The 17709-nt window shown below is 41.7% G+C and overlaps 1 protein-coding gene across 1 annotated transcript in view; it reads right to left on the bottom strand.

Moving 5' to 3' along the window:
• Nucleotides 1-4657: 4657 nt before the first annotated feature.
• The window catches only part of ntng1a (netrin g1a), an 89653-nt gene continuing 76601 nt past the window's right edge, over nucleotides 4658-17709 (bottom strand). Inside the window, exons 9-13 of the mRNA XM_085939102.1 lie at nucleotides 14681-14707; nucleotides 12776-12820; nucleotides 11862-11921; nucleotides 8859-8993; nucleotides 4658-6114 (exon numbers count right to left, since the gene is read on the bottom strand). Of these exons, the coding sequence (XP_085795228.1) occupies nucleotides 5888-6114; nucleotides 8859-8993; nucleotides 11862-11921; nucleotides 12776-12820; nucleotides 14681-14707 (494 nt within the window). The 3' untranslated portion in view covers nucleotides 4658-5887. The remainder of the gene's footprint in view (nucleotides 6115-8858; nucleotides 8994-11861; nucleotides 11922-12775; nucleotides 12821-14680; nucleotides 14708-17709) is intronic.

Raw genomic sequence — 17709 nt, 5'->3', positions numbered from 1 at the left:
AAAATCCACAGATCAGCTGTTGCCTACATCTTTTTTTGCAACATTATTCAAATCTATAGACCTTTCATATATTTACATCTATGTTTTGCATACATTTGCAATTGAAGCATCTCTAGCTTGAAGCTTTTCATAGAAAGTTTTTGAAGGAGCCTTACATTGTTCCCAAGTGTGTCGGGTGACTCGCATTCGCTCCAACTGGCTCCGACATGAAACGAACGCGTCACTCATGCATACTGAAAATGCCTTTCCTTTCCAAATCTGCTCTTTTTCTATCTTAGGTTTCTCTATTCACACTTACACAAGCGTGCATCACAATCATGAGAACAGATGGTGGCAAAAAGTGATTTGCATGTTTAAAGCTGGTGGAGATGCATGATTTGCTTGAGGGATCAATACATTTATTTGCCTTGGAACAATTTTGGTTCATTGAACTGCAGATGGGCTTTTATTTATACAATTGGATTCCACCGATCATTTTTCTTTTGTGCTTGTCCTCGTTCGGGTCACAGGTGAGCTTCTCGTGTATGTTACGTGGCAAGCTTGAATGAAATCGTAACGTCGACGGAGACAGTTGCAGATGTATTTGATCACATTTCGTGCCGCTGCCAAATGTATAACGAGGTTGTTTATTTATAGTCTGACTATTATGTCGGCAAAGTGCTATTTCCCTTCTACACTTCTATTTCAGGTTCTGGCTCCCCCCGCCTAACCTCAGCTATGTGAATGTCGCCATTCCCCGCTCCCCCCCTCCCCTCTCTGGTCCCCTTGAGCACCTCCACATCCATGTATTCAACTCTCATTTGTTACTCGGCGGATTGCTGTGGCGTCAGCATTTAAATGGCAGGCCTACTGATGGTAACACACCACAGAAGGAATCGAGAAGCTTCGGCGCCACCCGAGGTCCCCGCTGCCACCTTCTCACAGCGTTCCCATCCTCAACATGATGGATAATGAAGGCGATGCTGGCCTATTTCTTCATTTGCTTCCCATAGGTAATATACGCTCGCTGGACACTTTATTAGGAACGGCTGCACACTGCGTACGAGGCATTATTTGTAACCATGTGATTGCAGCATTCATTTCTGCTCGCTCGCTTCCCTCTGGGTTCAACGTTCACATCATAAAACAATAAAGGCCCGGTGGCATGGCACACTGACAACACTTTATGCCAAACGTTCTAATTAATTGGGTTTAATTCATAATTCTGGAGTGTAAAAAAAAAAAAAGGTTGTGTTGTTGATGTGTGCACTATAGCAATTACTCATCTTGATGAGCAGGCGATTATAAATGAGGCAATTAACACGCTGTCACGGAGGGGAAAGAGCTTGGTCCCTTTCTGATTCTCTCTTTTTATTTTTTTTGTTTCCCAACTAATAAACTTGAGCGTAGACGGTGACACCCGCTGTCAGATTGTCAGAAGTGGGAGGGGCTGCTGACCAAAAGGGGTCAATAGGGTAGGACAGCAGTAGGTCCACCCTGCACATTTGACCCCATCAAAACACAGTGAGTAGTTTAAGTGGGGCTTCCGCATGCTTCTCTTCTATCGAGATCACCTGGTCTGAAACACACACACACACACACACACACACACACACACACACACACACACACACACACGCACTCACATTTGCCAAATCCCCCGGCGAGAGCTGGGGGCTGTCGAGAGAGGGAACACATTAGCCTAATAAGGGCCATCTGGTGACCATTCATTAACTTGACCATCCTTGAAGTCCCCGACCCAAAATGTCATTTTTCACTTTACGGACGAATCTATTAGGTGGCCACATCAACTTGGGTCACGCTATGAAAAGAAGTGAGTGAAATATAAATGAAAGGGAGAGTTGGGAAAAAAAAGCTTGAGGACAAAAAAATTATTTATTCGGTGTATGCAGGTTTTGTTTTTTTGTAAATCACGTTTTGGGATGTGTCAATCGTTACGGCGGTAATTCAGCCCGCCAAGGTCGCGTGCGGACGTACAGATGAATTTTTATGCTTTTAATATTTTTCCAAGTGTCACTGTGAGTGATTGGCACGGGATGTTCAATTTCTGCAGCACAGGTCATATAGATCAGCAGGATTATTATTCTTAAAAAAAAAACAACATATAATAAAATGGTTCCCGTTACGTTCAAGGTTGTTGCTGAATTTATGGAAGCATAGTTACAGCGGGTGATGTGAATTTTTACAACATAAATGCACCAAATCAATAAAACGCAGCATAAGAGATTTTTTTTTCCCAACCATTTCACTGCACACCTTCAAACATTTTCCCTGATATCAAATCCTGCCAGCATAATAAAATGTGAACTTCTTATGAATAACTATGGGAGACTTTGGATGTCGCATTGTTGCTATTGAAAGTGAACTTGAAGCTTTTTTTGAAGTTTGCCGCTTGAATTCAAAAAAAAAAAAAATTACAGCTTTATCCCCCTCTGTCCATCCCCTGGGAGAGAAGCCAAAGCTTAACAGGTATGTCTGACTTAATGAACCTTTTCCTTGGCAACAGCCTGCAGGTTGCCGGTTCTTCTCATCACTAGAAAAAAAGATGAAAAGAAAAGCTATCTGTCATTTGCTTTTTTTCTTTCTAGCATCAAATTTACAATCTTGTATGAAATCAGGCGCCATTCAACACATTTGAATGGTAACCATGAAGGTTACCCGATGATCCAGCTACCACGTCCGGTTTAATTTACCTCTTCACCATTTTTAAATAAATCATTTTGTTTGATCCCGTGCCAAAGCGCCTGCTGAGATATTCCCAATAGGGGGTCTGGACCACAACAAGGTTGGTAATTATCTTATCCGTATTCATGCCGCGTATGCCATCGGTGGAGCAGACTTTATTTACAGCACTAAAGACACTCTTTAGTGTAATTCAATTTGCCCTTCCAGCAAGTGGCGCTATAGGCAAAAGTCTTAAAAAAAATAAATAAATTCTATCATGTCTCCCAGATTCACAGGAAGGCTATCTCACATGAGGAAAATGGTTTTTACACATCAGGTGTTTCCCTGTGGCGATAACACATCGATTCTATATCGAGCAAGCGAGCTGCTACAGGTTTCATTAATGAAACAAACTCGAATGAGCACATGTGTGACAGGATTCAGAATATGCAGTGAACAGATGCATTTCTAGCCAGGTCAACATAGATCAGAATGATCGAATTATTTTCATTGCCCAAATACTTCAAGCCAACTCTATTTCGTCTCCTATTTGGTATTTGAGCCTTGTGATTTTCTGGCACCCAAACATTTGTTCAGTCTATTCGTTGTGCAGGGTTTTTGTCGATGCAGCTGTAGCGCACGCTCTGTTTGTACACTGCACACACAACATTGGTGGAAATCAGCCAGTGTGGACTCAGCTTGGCGTTGCACACACACAAATCAAATACGGGCTGTCACTTTGCGTTCACTTATTTGACTTTGACATGAGTGACTGTGTCTCAATCTCAAGAGGAGAGATGAACCTAATTGTGGTTTTGCCAAAAAAAAACTTGGAAAGTAGGAAAAGCCACCCAAAACACAAAAGTCAAGCTCCAGCGTTGTTAACAGCTAACCAGACCATCAAATCGTAACAGAACCACTCAAGGCTTGATTCTTATACAAATCACCTTGACTAAGGTTAAACCATTTTATTCATTTATATTTCCGAAATTAATTAGCCCGTCCCTAAATGATCATGTTAACTCCGTTTGAATTTCCACCGTATCTGTTTTCGAATCAATTTAGCCGTCGGCACGTTGTAATGGCTGACATTGATCTGCCCTCCAAGCTGTTAACCGAACATCACGTAGCATCTTCTTATACATTCGACTATTATTAACGATCCACAGTCAAGGTGAAATCAATTTTTTTAACAAAAATAAAGCTAAATAAGACATGCATATATCAGCTGTGCAGTAGAATAAAAAAAAATAAAAAAAGCCTGACACGATTTTGAAATCAATCATTCGGCATAATAAACTAAGCTAACCTAGAGCGGTCTTGTCAGAGTGAAAACCAACAGACAGTCAACTCAGGTAACCTGTTGCCTAAATAAACTTCTAGATTGATAGGCCCCGCCCACCTCAGGTGTGCAGCTTTGTACAGGTGACACACATACTCTCAATGAGCAGCATACCTGGATTTCAAACCCCACGAAAAATAACATTTAAAATGTGACCTTAAAAACGATCAAATATCACACATTTTGACCATTTTCAAATCATGCTGGTCTCGCTCGACCACACGCTGTGCTAAAAGTGAACCAATAGAGTCAAACTTTTGAGAAGAGCGTGAATGAGAAGGTTATGGATGTACTATCAAGTGACAAGAGTTACAATATAAATGTTGAGCACTGACTTTCTGGGATACATCAATGCTTGTAAATATTTAATTCCGTGACAAGCCACACCATGGAAACAAATCGTTAGCAGATTCGAACTATGGAAATATCACCAAAACTGATGCATTCATTTTAATGCAACTTTTGTCATCAGAAGCTGCAGAATACGAATGTATCTTATTTTTTAATTTTCTCAGTCTGCACTCAAATATTGCGTTAAACATGACGAGTCATTAAAAGCAGCAACACCGCATCTTTCGAAGCTTTTATTCACTTAAATCGTCAAGTGTTAACGCGAGAACATAACATTTAGAATGTGCTTTGGTGGGATTGAAATACACTTTATTTATATTGTATGTAAACTGATATTCTCTTTGATTCCAGCACATTGGAAACACAAATAAAAATGACCCGTACAACTAAAAAGAATCAAATAAATTGCAATGGGGTAGAAAAAGAAAAGAAAAAAAAATCTGCATTTTGGGTGTCGTATAGATACGTTAAAGTTGCCTTTTTTTTTTTTGTCACAGTTCAGCAAAAATACAAAAGGACTACATTACTTGTTTTGTTAGCTCAGTTTTAGAAGAGAACCTGTAAATACATGGATGATTTTTCTATCCACTTGTAGCGTGGAAAACTATCCTCAGACCGAGCTCTAATGCAAAAGAATTAGACAGCTTTAGTGGAGCTTATTAGAGGAGAACATATGATGGGGAGAGCGGAGAAAGAGCGAGACGGGGAGAGAAAGAGGATTCTTACACATGTGCATCACCAACATTTGACAAAAAAAAAAAGAAGAATCCTTCAACCAACGAGGGTTTTACAGAGTAACATTCACAAATGCACAGGTCAGTGGCAGCATGGCGAGGAGAAGGAATAGGAGCATGAGCTTGAAAGTTGCCACAAAGTAGCAGTCTGCCTGCATTTCTTTCCAATGGCATAGAACCTGTTCCCCATTTGGGTTCCCCCCCACAGACATTTATATTGAACAGAGCGAGGGAAATATTTCTTTGATTGGTCTTTCTCGACAGTCCGGCCGACATTAAGATTACAGGGGGGCGTCCCAGCGGGGTCTCGGTCAGCTCGAGCGAGTCAATGGGTTGCAGCCGTTGTTGCCGTGGCAATAACAGAGGACGTCATTTCCAGTTATTCGCTCCAACTGGAGGGAGCTTAAGCACCTGTATGGCTTAGAGGAAAGATGACAGGCGGGGTGGAAAGGGTGAGAGAGGGGCGGGGGGTGCGGGGCCTCATTGTCCATTGCACTTTTTTTGTTAAATCATCTTGCGTTTTTTTTTACAAGTATACATTAGATTTTTTTTGTATATATTCTTTGATATTGAATGGAAATAAAAGATGTTTTTGCACTCGTTAGTCTGGCACATTCCTTTTCACATCAGTGTCCGCTGAGGCTGCTCAAAGAAGAAGCTGGTACAGTACAGTCCACAAAGCTCATGATTGTTCTGCTTGAATGGTTGCCGGTTATTCGAAAGAGGGATGGGGCGGTGGGGTGAAGGCTATGTGTGTGTGTGTGTGTTGCGGTTTAATGGCTCCCACTAGGTCTCTTTAGAGAAGCGCCGAGCCCAGAAGAAGCAGAGGCAGCAACCCGAAGGAGGAAGGAGGCCTCAGGGGGAGCTGGCCCGAACTGGGACCTCGACAACCTCCGAGTTCCGTCTCGCAGCGCGGCTTCTCGCACAGCAGGCCGCTGTAGGCTGAGGGACAGTTGCAGCGGACGTTGCCGACGCACACGCCGCCGTTTTGGCAGCGCATGAGCTCGTTGTCGCACACCCGAGCTGTGGTGGAGCCGGTGGAAAAAAAAACACAACAATGAGTCCATTAGAACATTTTTTACAAGTCGACGGTCAGTGTGAGGAATAAAGAGCCTCTTATCACGGTAGCTTCAAAAAGCATCAAATTACATTGATTTCATATAATTGAATCTTTCATCTCAGCTTTCCATTGGGAGCGTTTGAAAATTGAATGATGTTAAAGGGAATTCTGACAGAAGCACGTTTGGGTTTCTGAACTAGATTTCATCTCGTCAAAATCCGCAATCTAACCTATTGCAAAATATAGTTCTAATGAGTAAAACACTTGAAATCAACAATAATGACAATCATAAGATTCTTTCACCCAAACGTAAAACGAATAAATGCAAATTAAATGGCAACCGAAGACAATAACATTTGAAAATGTCAATATTTGTCATTTGAATGCCACTTCAAAATAAGAAAATCCTCAAGGGTAACTCAATTCTTTATACACCATGAATTAGTTTTCAAATACTTGGTTAAGACTTAACAGATACAAACCATTAGAGAGGATCAGAGCGCATAACTTCCTGCTTACCAAATAATGAGCTCACGTCTCTCCTTGTTAGCTACAAATCCTCATCGAGATTTCTGTACTTCAAACTAAAGCTCCCTTTTGCCACTTATACTTCATAAATGGTTCAAGAGCATCACGACTGCGGGATCATTAAAAAGAGATAAAAGATTGAGCTTGCTAAATAGTGCACCAATTATTTTTGATGCTCGGTCATTAATAATCTTATAACTGGACGGTAAATCATTGATATATTCTAAAGCAACTCCATCATTGGTCCCTGAATGAAAATGATTCAATTCCATTGATGTCATGAGGGCATCAAGTATTTTAGTGTTTTTTTTCCTATAGTGCAACAATTTCCACTTGTGCAAATTATTAATTTCCAGCGTAAACAAAGCAGTATCCCCCTCAAAAGCCTTCGAGGCTTCCCCCTCCACCTCCAAACAGCAGCTACTTTAGACAAAGTGAACATCAGGTTGAAAATTGGTGTATATTTAGAGCTAGGACAGCGAGGCCACTAAATTCCCGCCGGAGGCAAGCTGTCAAGCAAGCTGCAGGCAAACAAAAGCAAGGCTGCGCAAACTAATAAACCAACAGAGACAAATAAACAATGATAAACACAGGAGACACTTGGACCAATTTCCCCTTCCTTTTTTTTTTTTTTTCCCCACCGTGAGTGGAAAACAATATGGTAAGCCATCTATGAACTGGATGGGACATAAATATCACAACAACAAATATCAGGGGCTCTCAGCTGGATGCATGCAGACTCCCGGGAGGAGTCAAATTGGGCTTTGATGGGAAGCGTGCAAAGAAATATGGACTTGGATTTGGCCATGTCTGGCTTGTGGCCGCCATCTTATTCACCACAAAAAAAAAACCAAGACGATATATTTGCACATTATCTTGTTACTAAATAAACTAACAGTTAGCCTAGTATATTTTTGTCTTTTACAACACCACTGTAGCTCTTAGAGTAATAAACTTTATTTTATTTTTTTACGCAGTCATGAGGGATCATATTAGAAGAAATGCTTAAGATGCTAAAAACGTGTACACTATGTACCCTGCTTTGGTAACAAATGGAAAAAATAAAATGGAAAAAAGAAAAGCCAGTGAGATGTATTCATTAAAAGAAGGCGTTTACTCGAAAATAGCTGAGATACGATCAGGACGCAGGGGAGATTTCTTTAATTAGATCATGACCTTTTATCTTGTCCCTGCTCCTTCGAGCAAAAGTCTCCTCCTTCCGAGAATATTCGCAGCAGCTTCCATTCCTGCTGTGCCACATCAAAAAAAAAAAACGGACCTGACAAGAGCAAACTGAACTGATATGGAATATTTTTCTTGTCTTTAAAAAGATGGCGAGGTACAACCCGGTGGAAATATCTGACCTGTATTCATGCCAAATCATTATTGGGTATTGCTAAAAGTCTTTGTTTTAGACCCAATTTATGACCTCATAGAAGAAAAAAGAAAATCTGCATGTACACAGGTAGTAAATGATAAGATCCGGCACGTTTACTTTTGATGAGAGAAAATATTTGAAGAGAGGGGGGGTGTCTGATGAAGTAGGCGTGTCTGCCAGGACCAGAGATGTGTTTGGTGAGAGATTTCAGATTTAATTGCATTCCTCAGTCTGCATACAAATGGAGACTTGACCATGCAAGCAACTCCTTTGGAAGCTGAGAATATAATAGGAAGGTCAAAACTTTTCTGAAGTCTCTATGGTTACAACAGAAGTCGATATCAACTACTAAAACAAAGTATTATCGTATAAAAAAAATCGGGAATTTATTCATTGACTTAATGGGAAAACGACCTGTATTGTCATCTAGAGTTGTTAGCTTTGGATGACATTGTCTGCTGTTGTGGACTAACAAAGAGGTGACGGATACTCAAACAGATTCCAGGCGGCTTGTCAAGCTGTCAATATTGACTCAGCTTTCATGTTGCTGCCGTGTTGCACGGCTGAATAAGCACGTTGCATTTCCCCGTCCACAGATTTGAGCTATTCTACAGAAGCATGGACCTGCTAATATGGGAGTAAGAATTTTTGACATTCAAATATTCTCACGAATACATTCAAAAACATTTGACCTACATTCTACCAATATGTTAAAAAAAAAAGTACATTTCCGTTCGGTATTCTTTCCCGTAATGCCTGAATACACACACGTTTGTAGATTTTTGTAATGGTTCTACTTACATTTGCAGCCATCGTCCCACATATAGCCGGGCAGACACTCGCGACACTTAGGCCCTGTGGTGCCCTCCTTACATATACAAAATCCTGTGCCATTACAGCGATCACTGACTGAGCCAAAGGGATTACATTTACACTCTGGAAAAAACAAACAAACAAAAAAACACACAAGCTGGAGACAAGGTGCTTTGACATCACAGCACACCCTTTAGATTTTTCACAACCCAACTGTCTCAATTACGGGGATGAAAACTACTGATCTAGTCATCGGCGATAATAATGCTACCATTTCAATAGAAACACCGAATGAAAACAAAAATGGGTTATTTTGCACATGCAGGTGTAAAATGACATTTATCAAAACAGGCAGAAGTGGAAGACGTACACATTGGAAGGAAATCAAGACAAATGTGTTGGAATGACATTGATCACATTGAAATGGGCATTGTCGTCATAATGATAATAATAAGCCCCGCCTCCTTCCCAAACTGGGTTCAAGCTCATCTTCCAGTTTTGCACTACAGCTGCTCAAAATGACACCTAGAGTATTTTTTTTAGGACTCCCACCCATCAACTTGCATATACATGCCAGGCAACAGAAAAGAGGTGACTTTAAGTGACGCATGGAGGCGTGAAGGTCAGCATCCAGAACTGGGATGCCAAGTCGGCACAAATTGTCAGCGGCTCTTAATGCCTCGTGATGGGTTCCAGCTGCTACTCCTGAGGCCTTTTCATATATTTGACATCAAGTCATATAGCACATCCGACTTCTTTGTTTCCTCGGAAGTGTCGCGGCCTGTCATGTGTCACTCCCCGTTTTCCCTTAGGACTCACAAATGCACCTGGCACTATGGACGTTGAAAGATGGCGAAATGTAACTTTTGCCATGGGGGACTATGCCAAATATGTTCACACATTTTATACTGAGAAAAAAACAGGCAAGTCAAAGTGTTTGTGCAAAGGTCAGTGCCAGATTGAAATGGCTTGTAAGTGACAATTACAACAAAAAAAGCTATATTGGAACTAATTGTGTGGCAGGAATATTACGATTACAGTTGCTTTATTCACAAATGATCCAGCTATTTAAAGTCATAGCAAACTGAGCGTATTTAACTTGTCACCCAAAAAATAGATGAAGAGTATTACTGGATAACAAAGAAATGTTAAAATCTATATTTAGGCCACATGCAGATATTAAAAAAAAAATGCACGCTTCGTTAATGCTTCCAAAAACACGACATAAATTTGGCCTGTTCGTCTTTGCCTGGAAATACGGCTTTCGTCAAGGTGATGGATAAAATATTTCAGAAATCTGCCAATCTTTTTTTTTTTTTTTGCACAAAACCTTCAGGCGTGTGCTTGAGACGAAGGTGGCTGAACTTGAGCCTTCCCCTTTCAGCCCTTTTCAACACGGAGCATGTATCCAGAAGAGGATTAAAGTTTCGGAATAGCTCAGCCTGGGTACAGAGCTGATTCCGATTTAAAAAATAAATATGGTATGTGGGATGACCTGAAGGGAGGCTTTACATGGAAGATGCCTCAAAATCTAACAGGTTTAAGGTGGCTTTGCAAACATTGCTGATTTATGACGCCGCGTAAATGGGTCTTTGCACTTTAGCGATAGGTCACCAATCCATCCAAAGTAACAGTCTGTGGTTTCTGCCCAAAATGACGTTAGTCGAGACATGTAAATCAATGACGTTAATGAAAGTGTTTGATTAGAAAAGGCAAAAGATGAGGAGAATGGTTAATAAAAGGTCGATGAAGGCGGATTAGTCTGAGTGAGGACAGTTTGTAGGAAAAACAGAGGCGGGAAGGGAAGCGAAGGGCCAACTAACCTATGCAAACATTTTCATCATCCAGTTCTGCCGAAGCATTGCGATAGAAGCCCAGCTTGCATAGCTGGCAGTGCTGCCCCCTAGTGTTGTGCTTACAGCTCACGCAAATGACCGTGTTTAGCAGCTCGATGTAGCTGCACCGGTTGGAGTGGCCGAAGCATTCGCAGTCTTGCAAAGATGGCGGATGTGTGCAGAGAAGGAAGAAAAATGTGGTAGAGAATGTTTTGCTCTGTTGCTTTAAGCGCTACGGCGGTCGGGTTAGCACGAATTTGGTGCCGCGGCATGCCAGGTTAACAATGGCGACTCGAGGGAGGAGACGTTTGTGACATAATGAGATCATGATTAGCGCAGCCATGACAAAAGCACAGCGTTAGTAGAATCACAACACATCACAAGACGAGGCGAGGCGGGGGACGGTCATGGGAGCACAGAGATACCATCACGTTAAGATCACCGCACAGCGTAGGGAAGGTCAAACCATGAAGGGATTTTAACCCGGGGAGCACCACCGCAGACTTTAGACATGACCTGTCGAAATACAATTTCACGGTTGTTCTGATTTGAAGTGACGGGAAAGAGGATGAGATGAAACTGGTTTTGGAAGTAGCGTTTCTCCAACAAATCGACAAAAAAAAAAAACCCTTGTCCAATATATGTATGTATATACATATATTTTTTGGCAGTCATTTCTGTGTCCTATCATCCCTGTCCTGAAAGGTGCAGGACGGGCAGGTTTGGAGCCTCACTTCAAGTCTACTCTGAGCAATAAGACTGGCTGGCTGAATGACCAGTGACACGGCGTGTCACCATTGAGACAGATGTGACCTCTTAAGCCTCTCCGGCGCCAACCACTTGGAAGGAAAACCCAGAGAGGGAACGGTGAGATTGGGGCTTTTTGTCCGAGGGATTGCGGTTATTAAGGATGAGTATTGAGGTCAATTCTCCCTGCCCACTTACTAACAACCTGACAAGGCTTGACAATGAAGGAGCGCACGTGTAGTCCAATGCACAACCATGTACGGCGTAAGATTGAAGTATTACCACTTATTCTCACAGGTTTTGAGAAACAAGACAAGTGGAATGTTCTAGAAACGAGCTGCGGTTGTAAAAAGTTGTTGATCATTGAATAAGAAATCTGAGTTTCCATCAGGGGGGTGGTAATTCCTACCTCGTTTGCGGTTTGCAACGTGGACTGAAGGGACAGTGGACAATGCAACTTGTGGAGCTACTAGAAACAAACAAACAAAAAAAAAACATAAAGAAAAACAACATGACAGTGCAATCAAACATAAACATGTAATGTCAGATAATTAAGAACATGGAGCATCCGGCTTAAAAAGGAAAGGAAAAAAAGCAGGTCGCAAAAAGATGAATGATGGCTCGGGAAAAAAGGTGAAGCTGGGCCGCGTGTGACGGCAACTGTGACAGAGAATCATTTCGTTATTATTATTTCATGCTTGGTTTACGAAATGAGTGTTTTGTATGACGTGCGCACGTGCTTCCCCACACACAAACTACTCGTCCACCTCACTGGAGGCCAGCCAAGAACGTTCCACTCCAAATATGTGCGCGGCAGCCTGACCGCATCCTTCTCCCGATCGTTCTTCAGTCACCGAACAAACAGTCGCTAAAGGAAATATGCATCTGGCGTGACATAAGCCCTTGACGCTTTTCTGCAGCAGTGTTGCGCACGAGTTGTTTGCGCATCATATCTGCATGATGGATTCAAAGCGAGATGAGCCCCTAACATCAATATGCACAAAACCACTGAGGAACACACTTTTCTTCCCGACGCGCTCCGATGGGACGGAGAATTCAAGAATCCTCTGAATAAAAGCAGCGGAATGCACACAATGTGTGTCCAAGGGTAGTCAAAGATAGCGTGCACTCTCAAATCATAAGAGTGAGCTTTCTCGTGACGAGTCAACTTGTGTTAAGCCTGAGCATCTTTGGGACGTAAAAAAAAGGGGGTCATTCGCTACATTCAAGTACGGCTATCTTGAAAAGGCCTTATTTGGAAGTACAGGATATAAATTTATGTGAAAGCAAAAAAAAGAGAATTGCATAATCTGAAATGCCTACCTTCTTTTCGGTTAGCGACACCTAGGGACGAGACATTCGGCCGAACTGCGTGCAATTGAGAGAAACCATCAGTTATTCATGTGGACTTGTGTTGATGCACTTAACAGATAGTCTATAGGGAAGGTGGGGGCGGAGGGGGTGGGGGGGGCTATGTGGTAGCGAACACACACAACTGGAGACACGCACATGTCTGGCATGAACCGGTTAAATTGGGAGGGGGGGGGGCAGCAGATGTAATGTGGCATAGCTTGACATGGACGAGCAACGCCGAGCATCGTGTTGAAGGACGTCGTATGTAATTAGTGACTTGTGCTGAGTATGATGATGGCGATGATGAAAATAAATGACAAAACAACAACAAAAACAACTTTTCTAAAAAAAAAATCATAATAAAAAAATATCACATTTGAGTCATGGCTTATGCGAGCGACTTAACTATTAATGGCAAGCCGAGACGTTCGGGGGCATTTTGTTTAATTCATCACATTGACTATGTGATCAATATCTAATTACAGTGTATTTCTGGTGGAGGAATAACAATGAATAAATAATGGCAGGTGTTGGGATTTGGAATGACGGACTGCTGCGGGAAGCAGAACCTGGGTCGGTATTTCCGGGTCAGGGAAATACGCTCGTTCCTGGAAATGGAAAGGACTCAAGCCACACGGACACATTGGTTGTCCTATACCTCATGCACCTTAACACCAAGGTGATGAATGTAAAAAACAAAAAGTCAACAAAGAGTATGACCTCTGTTCTTTCACCAAAGAACACTTTTCAAGCTGAATAATACATCAGCTCGGAGGCTCGGAACACCGTGACAATCACCTCCGACGTCTGCATTTATTGATTTAAGAAAGACAAAAGACTCTGGTCCCATCTCATCCTTTTTTTTTTTTGCCCTTCCCCCCTTACTTCTCCTTCCCAAAAATGATTGATCTTGTATTTGTAATCAGGCGCTGATTGCAAATTCACCCTCTGGTGGCCTCAACTCCAAAAATGTATTGTTGATACTTTACAAAACAATTCCACACATCTTTTTTTGTCTGGTTAATATCCTCAAGGACAGCAAAACTTCTCTCATCCTCTTTAGTCATTTAATATTCAGACTCGTGTTGTTTGCACAGCTTCGTCGTCTTGCACGCATGGAGTCGGAGTAGTTTTACTGTGAAAGGCTGCAGTGCGAGTGTCGAACATGCACACTCTGTGTTAAGATTCGGGTCTCATGCGTTGCGGCCCGTGTGTTTGGAGTGTCAGAGAACTACACACACACACATTTAGCTCCAGTCAAGCCATGCACGTTACAGAGAGGGAGCAAAATATACGACAAGGTGATCAAGAAGTGGCGGGAAATTGCTTGGTCTCATTTGCCACGTGTCCACTTCTGACTAGCATGTTGACCACTTTAATCTTAATCCTGATTAAAAGCCACCTGAGGACAATCTGTTTACACACCACGACACGGCGTAGGACGCTCGGCCGATACTGGTGCATAGGACACAGATATAATTTGAGGTAGCGCTTACATTTCTTTCTTCCTGCCAATTTAAATCCGACATGTATCGGTCAACCGTCTGCCGGTAATATTCTCTGCAATAAAAGGCTGTGGATGCACTTTTGACTTTGATCCAACTTTTTTTCTGAGCGTCATGGTGGATAATACCATCGCGAGGTGGCTCACACCTTATATTAAAATAACCTTAAGCAACCTTCTACTTCCAGAAAGGCCTCGGTACTTAAATAAAACCGAGATGCACATATGAGTGACGGTACAGACCCGAAAGTGCGTCTTATCAGAAATGAACACTTGGCATCAATTTCAGAGACGTGCGGTGAAGGGTGGCACGGTAGGCAAAGCCAAGCATCCGGGCACTGTGAGAAGTGTTTTTGAGGCGGATTACTTACTAACTGGACCAATGTTATTAGGAATACCTGAAAGAAAGAAAGAAAGGAAGGAAATAAAAGATCGGCATACGTTATATTGCACAACAGCCCGACTCGTATGAGCATCAGTGGAAAAACTAATTCCGGTGGACACAATCGGGTCAGAAACAATACAAGCTTTTATCTTTTAAAGTTAAAAAAGACGTTTGAAGATGAGCTGCTTTGTTAAAAATACTCTTTGTCAAAGGAACCCCAGACAGAATTCTCACGCATCGGCGGTACAACATATCAAATGTCACCGCAGATAAAAAAAAAAAAGTCAATGAGGACATGTTTCATCCTGCAGCCGGCTTGTCCGTCCGTCCGTCCCTGTGCCAGACGGCGACTGAGCATATAATATAGTGTCTCATCACCATGGTGACAAGATCACTCTCACCTCAGGGTGCCGACTGGTTGTGCTTCTGTGGAATTGAGACGTCTCATTCTTCCACTTTCAATCATGTCACTATATGAAGTCATATTCATCTTCATTAAATATATGTGCGCAAACTGGCTCCGTCTGATCTTTGCCAGCCACACGTACTGGAAATTAGCAGCAGCACATGTGTGTTCCCCTCTGAGATGTGAACTTTCAGGAAGCTACGCACGATGCACGGGGACGGAGGATAATGGATGTCGGACCCTCCGGGGGGTGGGCAGATGCGATCAAGGAGACGGGAAGGACAACGACCAGGATGAGCTGAATTATAATTACCTTTATTGTGCTTAAGAGTGCACTTTTGGCAGTAGAGTGTCAAAATTAAAGAACACTGAAAATTAAAAACCAAAACTCTAATAAATAATCATTGATGTGAAAGAATGGGTCAAAAATGGAAGAAAAATACCTTATAAATAAATATTTCTTTTATTACCAAATAAAAAAAATAATAATAAAAATAAACCATGTAATACCATAATTAAGAGTCTCAACAATAAATGCTAACAAAGAACACTGAAATTAAAAAAAAACTAAAACAATCATTGATGTGAAAGAAGGTGCCACAAAAAAAACAACTTTGTAGTTGTTTGCTCATCTTGTGACTTCAGTGTTCCGACTTGTCTATTTGAGTTGTTGTTTTGTTCTTTAAAAAAAAAAAAAAATCACTGTGGCTCTAAATACGGCCATGTTGACAAACTTATCGACTCAATCTTCATGTACTCAAAGATGGATATCCCCATACAGAAAAAGTGACAGACACTTGCTCTTCTTAGCGAGCATCACAAAACTCAAAGTTCACAGCTTGAGCAAAAAAGCAAGAGGGGAGGGGGGGTGGGGGGTGAAATAATCACGGGGGTTTATAGAGATAAAATATCTTCTGTCAAAGTTCTACGACTGCTCTTTGCCTTTTGCGAAAAAAAATATGAGGGTGTTGTAACGCTAAAGAAGCTGTTGATTGGAATGCCGTGATAAAGGCACAATGTACTCAGTGGTGCTCTAATATGCAATAATTCCTCTAATGGTGGCTTCCACTCTAATAGACACAATTAATCACAGCGCGGTACTTGAAGAACCAAACACCTCAAATCTTCAACAAAGTAGTCCGATGAAAACGTTCTATGAAATACATGTATCGAAAATTTGGAGCAGCAATTATTCACAACCTGTGGTGCTTCAAACAGATGTCTAAGTTCTAATGTCGCACCCATTCCATTATTTTTTAATCATTGTCATTTCCTATCCCGTCCACGTGGTCCAGGCCTATTATTATGGAAAGGGGGTGGGGTTGTGGGGGGGGGGGGGGGGGGCATGGCAGCAATCTAATTTTATTCTATCGCACAGGAAGAGCATTAGCGGCTCATGTTGACGGTGTGCTTCATTGATTTTTACGAGCTGTGTCGGGATCACGGTTGCAAGTCACTGAACATGATCTGTGAAGGGCGTCCGATTCACTGCAAATGATCTATGAGCATGTGGGGGTCAGTAGCCCATGCACACGCACTCACACACACAACACACACACACACACACACACACACACACACACACACACACACACACACACACACACACATATTAGGGAGACTGAGTCATGAGTGGTAACGTCAAGTGATTTTACAATAAATCTTAATGCTTCGAGAAATGAATGCTTCACGGACTGCATATTTATCCACTCATCCATGGAAGATCACCACTGTGACCTTAATAATAAATTATATAAAGATGATCATCATAATTGTACAGTGAGATGATAAATATTCAACTTGTTGTACAATTGCGTTTGGATGGGATGAGCGAGCGCCTTCGTTCTACAAATACAAATGATCAGCCACGACTCTTAGAAACGTTCCAGTCAAATGTGAATGTAATTCAAAATATTATTGCGCAGAAGTGATATCAGGAGGACTCTTTGCATAATGCTTGTTTGTGCTCACTGACAATGAGATTTATTTTACAGCGACGTTGGAAGATCCTGCGGGATTTGCTCCTACATCTGAAATATGTACGGGAACATACTCACACTGTGCTGGAGAGATTAATCAAAATATTTAGTGTGTGTGTGTGTGTGTGTGTCTGTGTAAGGATGTGTTAATGAGTGTGAGGCATTACACTGTATGGTATGCACTAATAAGGTGTGTGCGTTTGGCCTCTGAGTTGGACTTAAAATAAAGCTGCAGCATCTGGTAGAGCATAATGAATATCGTGCATAATGCTGGCTCTTATTTTGACTGTAAAAAAATATAATGTTCTATCACCCTGGCACCAGACTGTGGATGTTTTATTCAATAGAGAAAAAAATATATAATGAGATATGAATTTTTGTTTTTATTAAATGAGATTTATGGGCTGGAATTTTACAATCTGACAAGAATCTGGAGAGACTAGTTTGAGAAGTGGCGGATGGACTACAAGCGGCTCGCTTGTTTCCTGGCAACCCTCAGATGAAAAGATAAGTTTGTCTTTGGGTTGTGATTTTTTTTTTGTCACTTTTTAACCTCCATACTTTTGGCACAGATGTGTCATTGGGGGATGTGGAGTCATCATCAACGACGGTTGCCTCGGACTTGTCTCG

This window comes from Syngnathus leptorhynchus, chromosome 19 (genome assembly GCF_054491065.1).
Source record: "Syngnathus leptorhynchus isolate UIUO chromosome 19, UIUO_Slep, whole genome shotgun sequence".
Lineage (NCBI taxonomy): Eukaryota > Metazoa > Chordata > Actinopteri > Syngnathiformes > Syngnathidae > Syngnathus > Syngnathus leptorhynchus.
The sequence above is the reverse complement of the archived record's forward strand: the minus strand, read 5'-3'. Positions and strand labels throughout refer to the sequence as shown.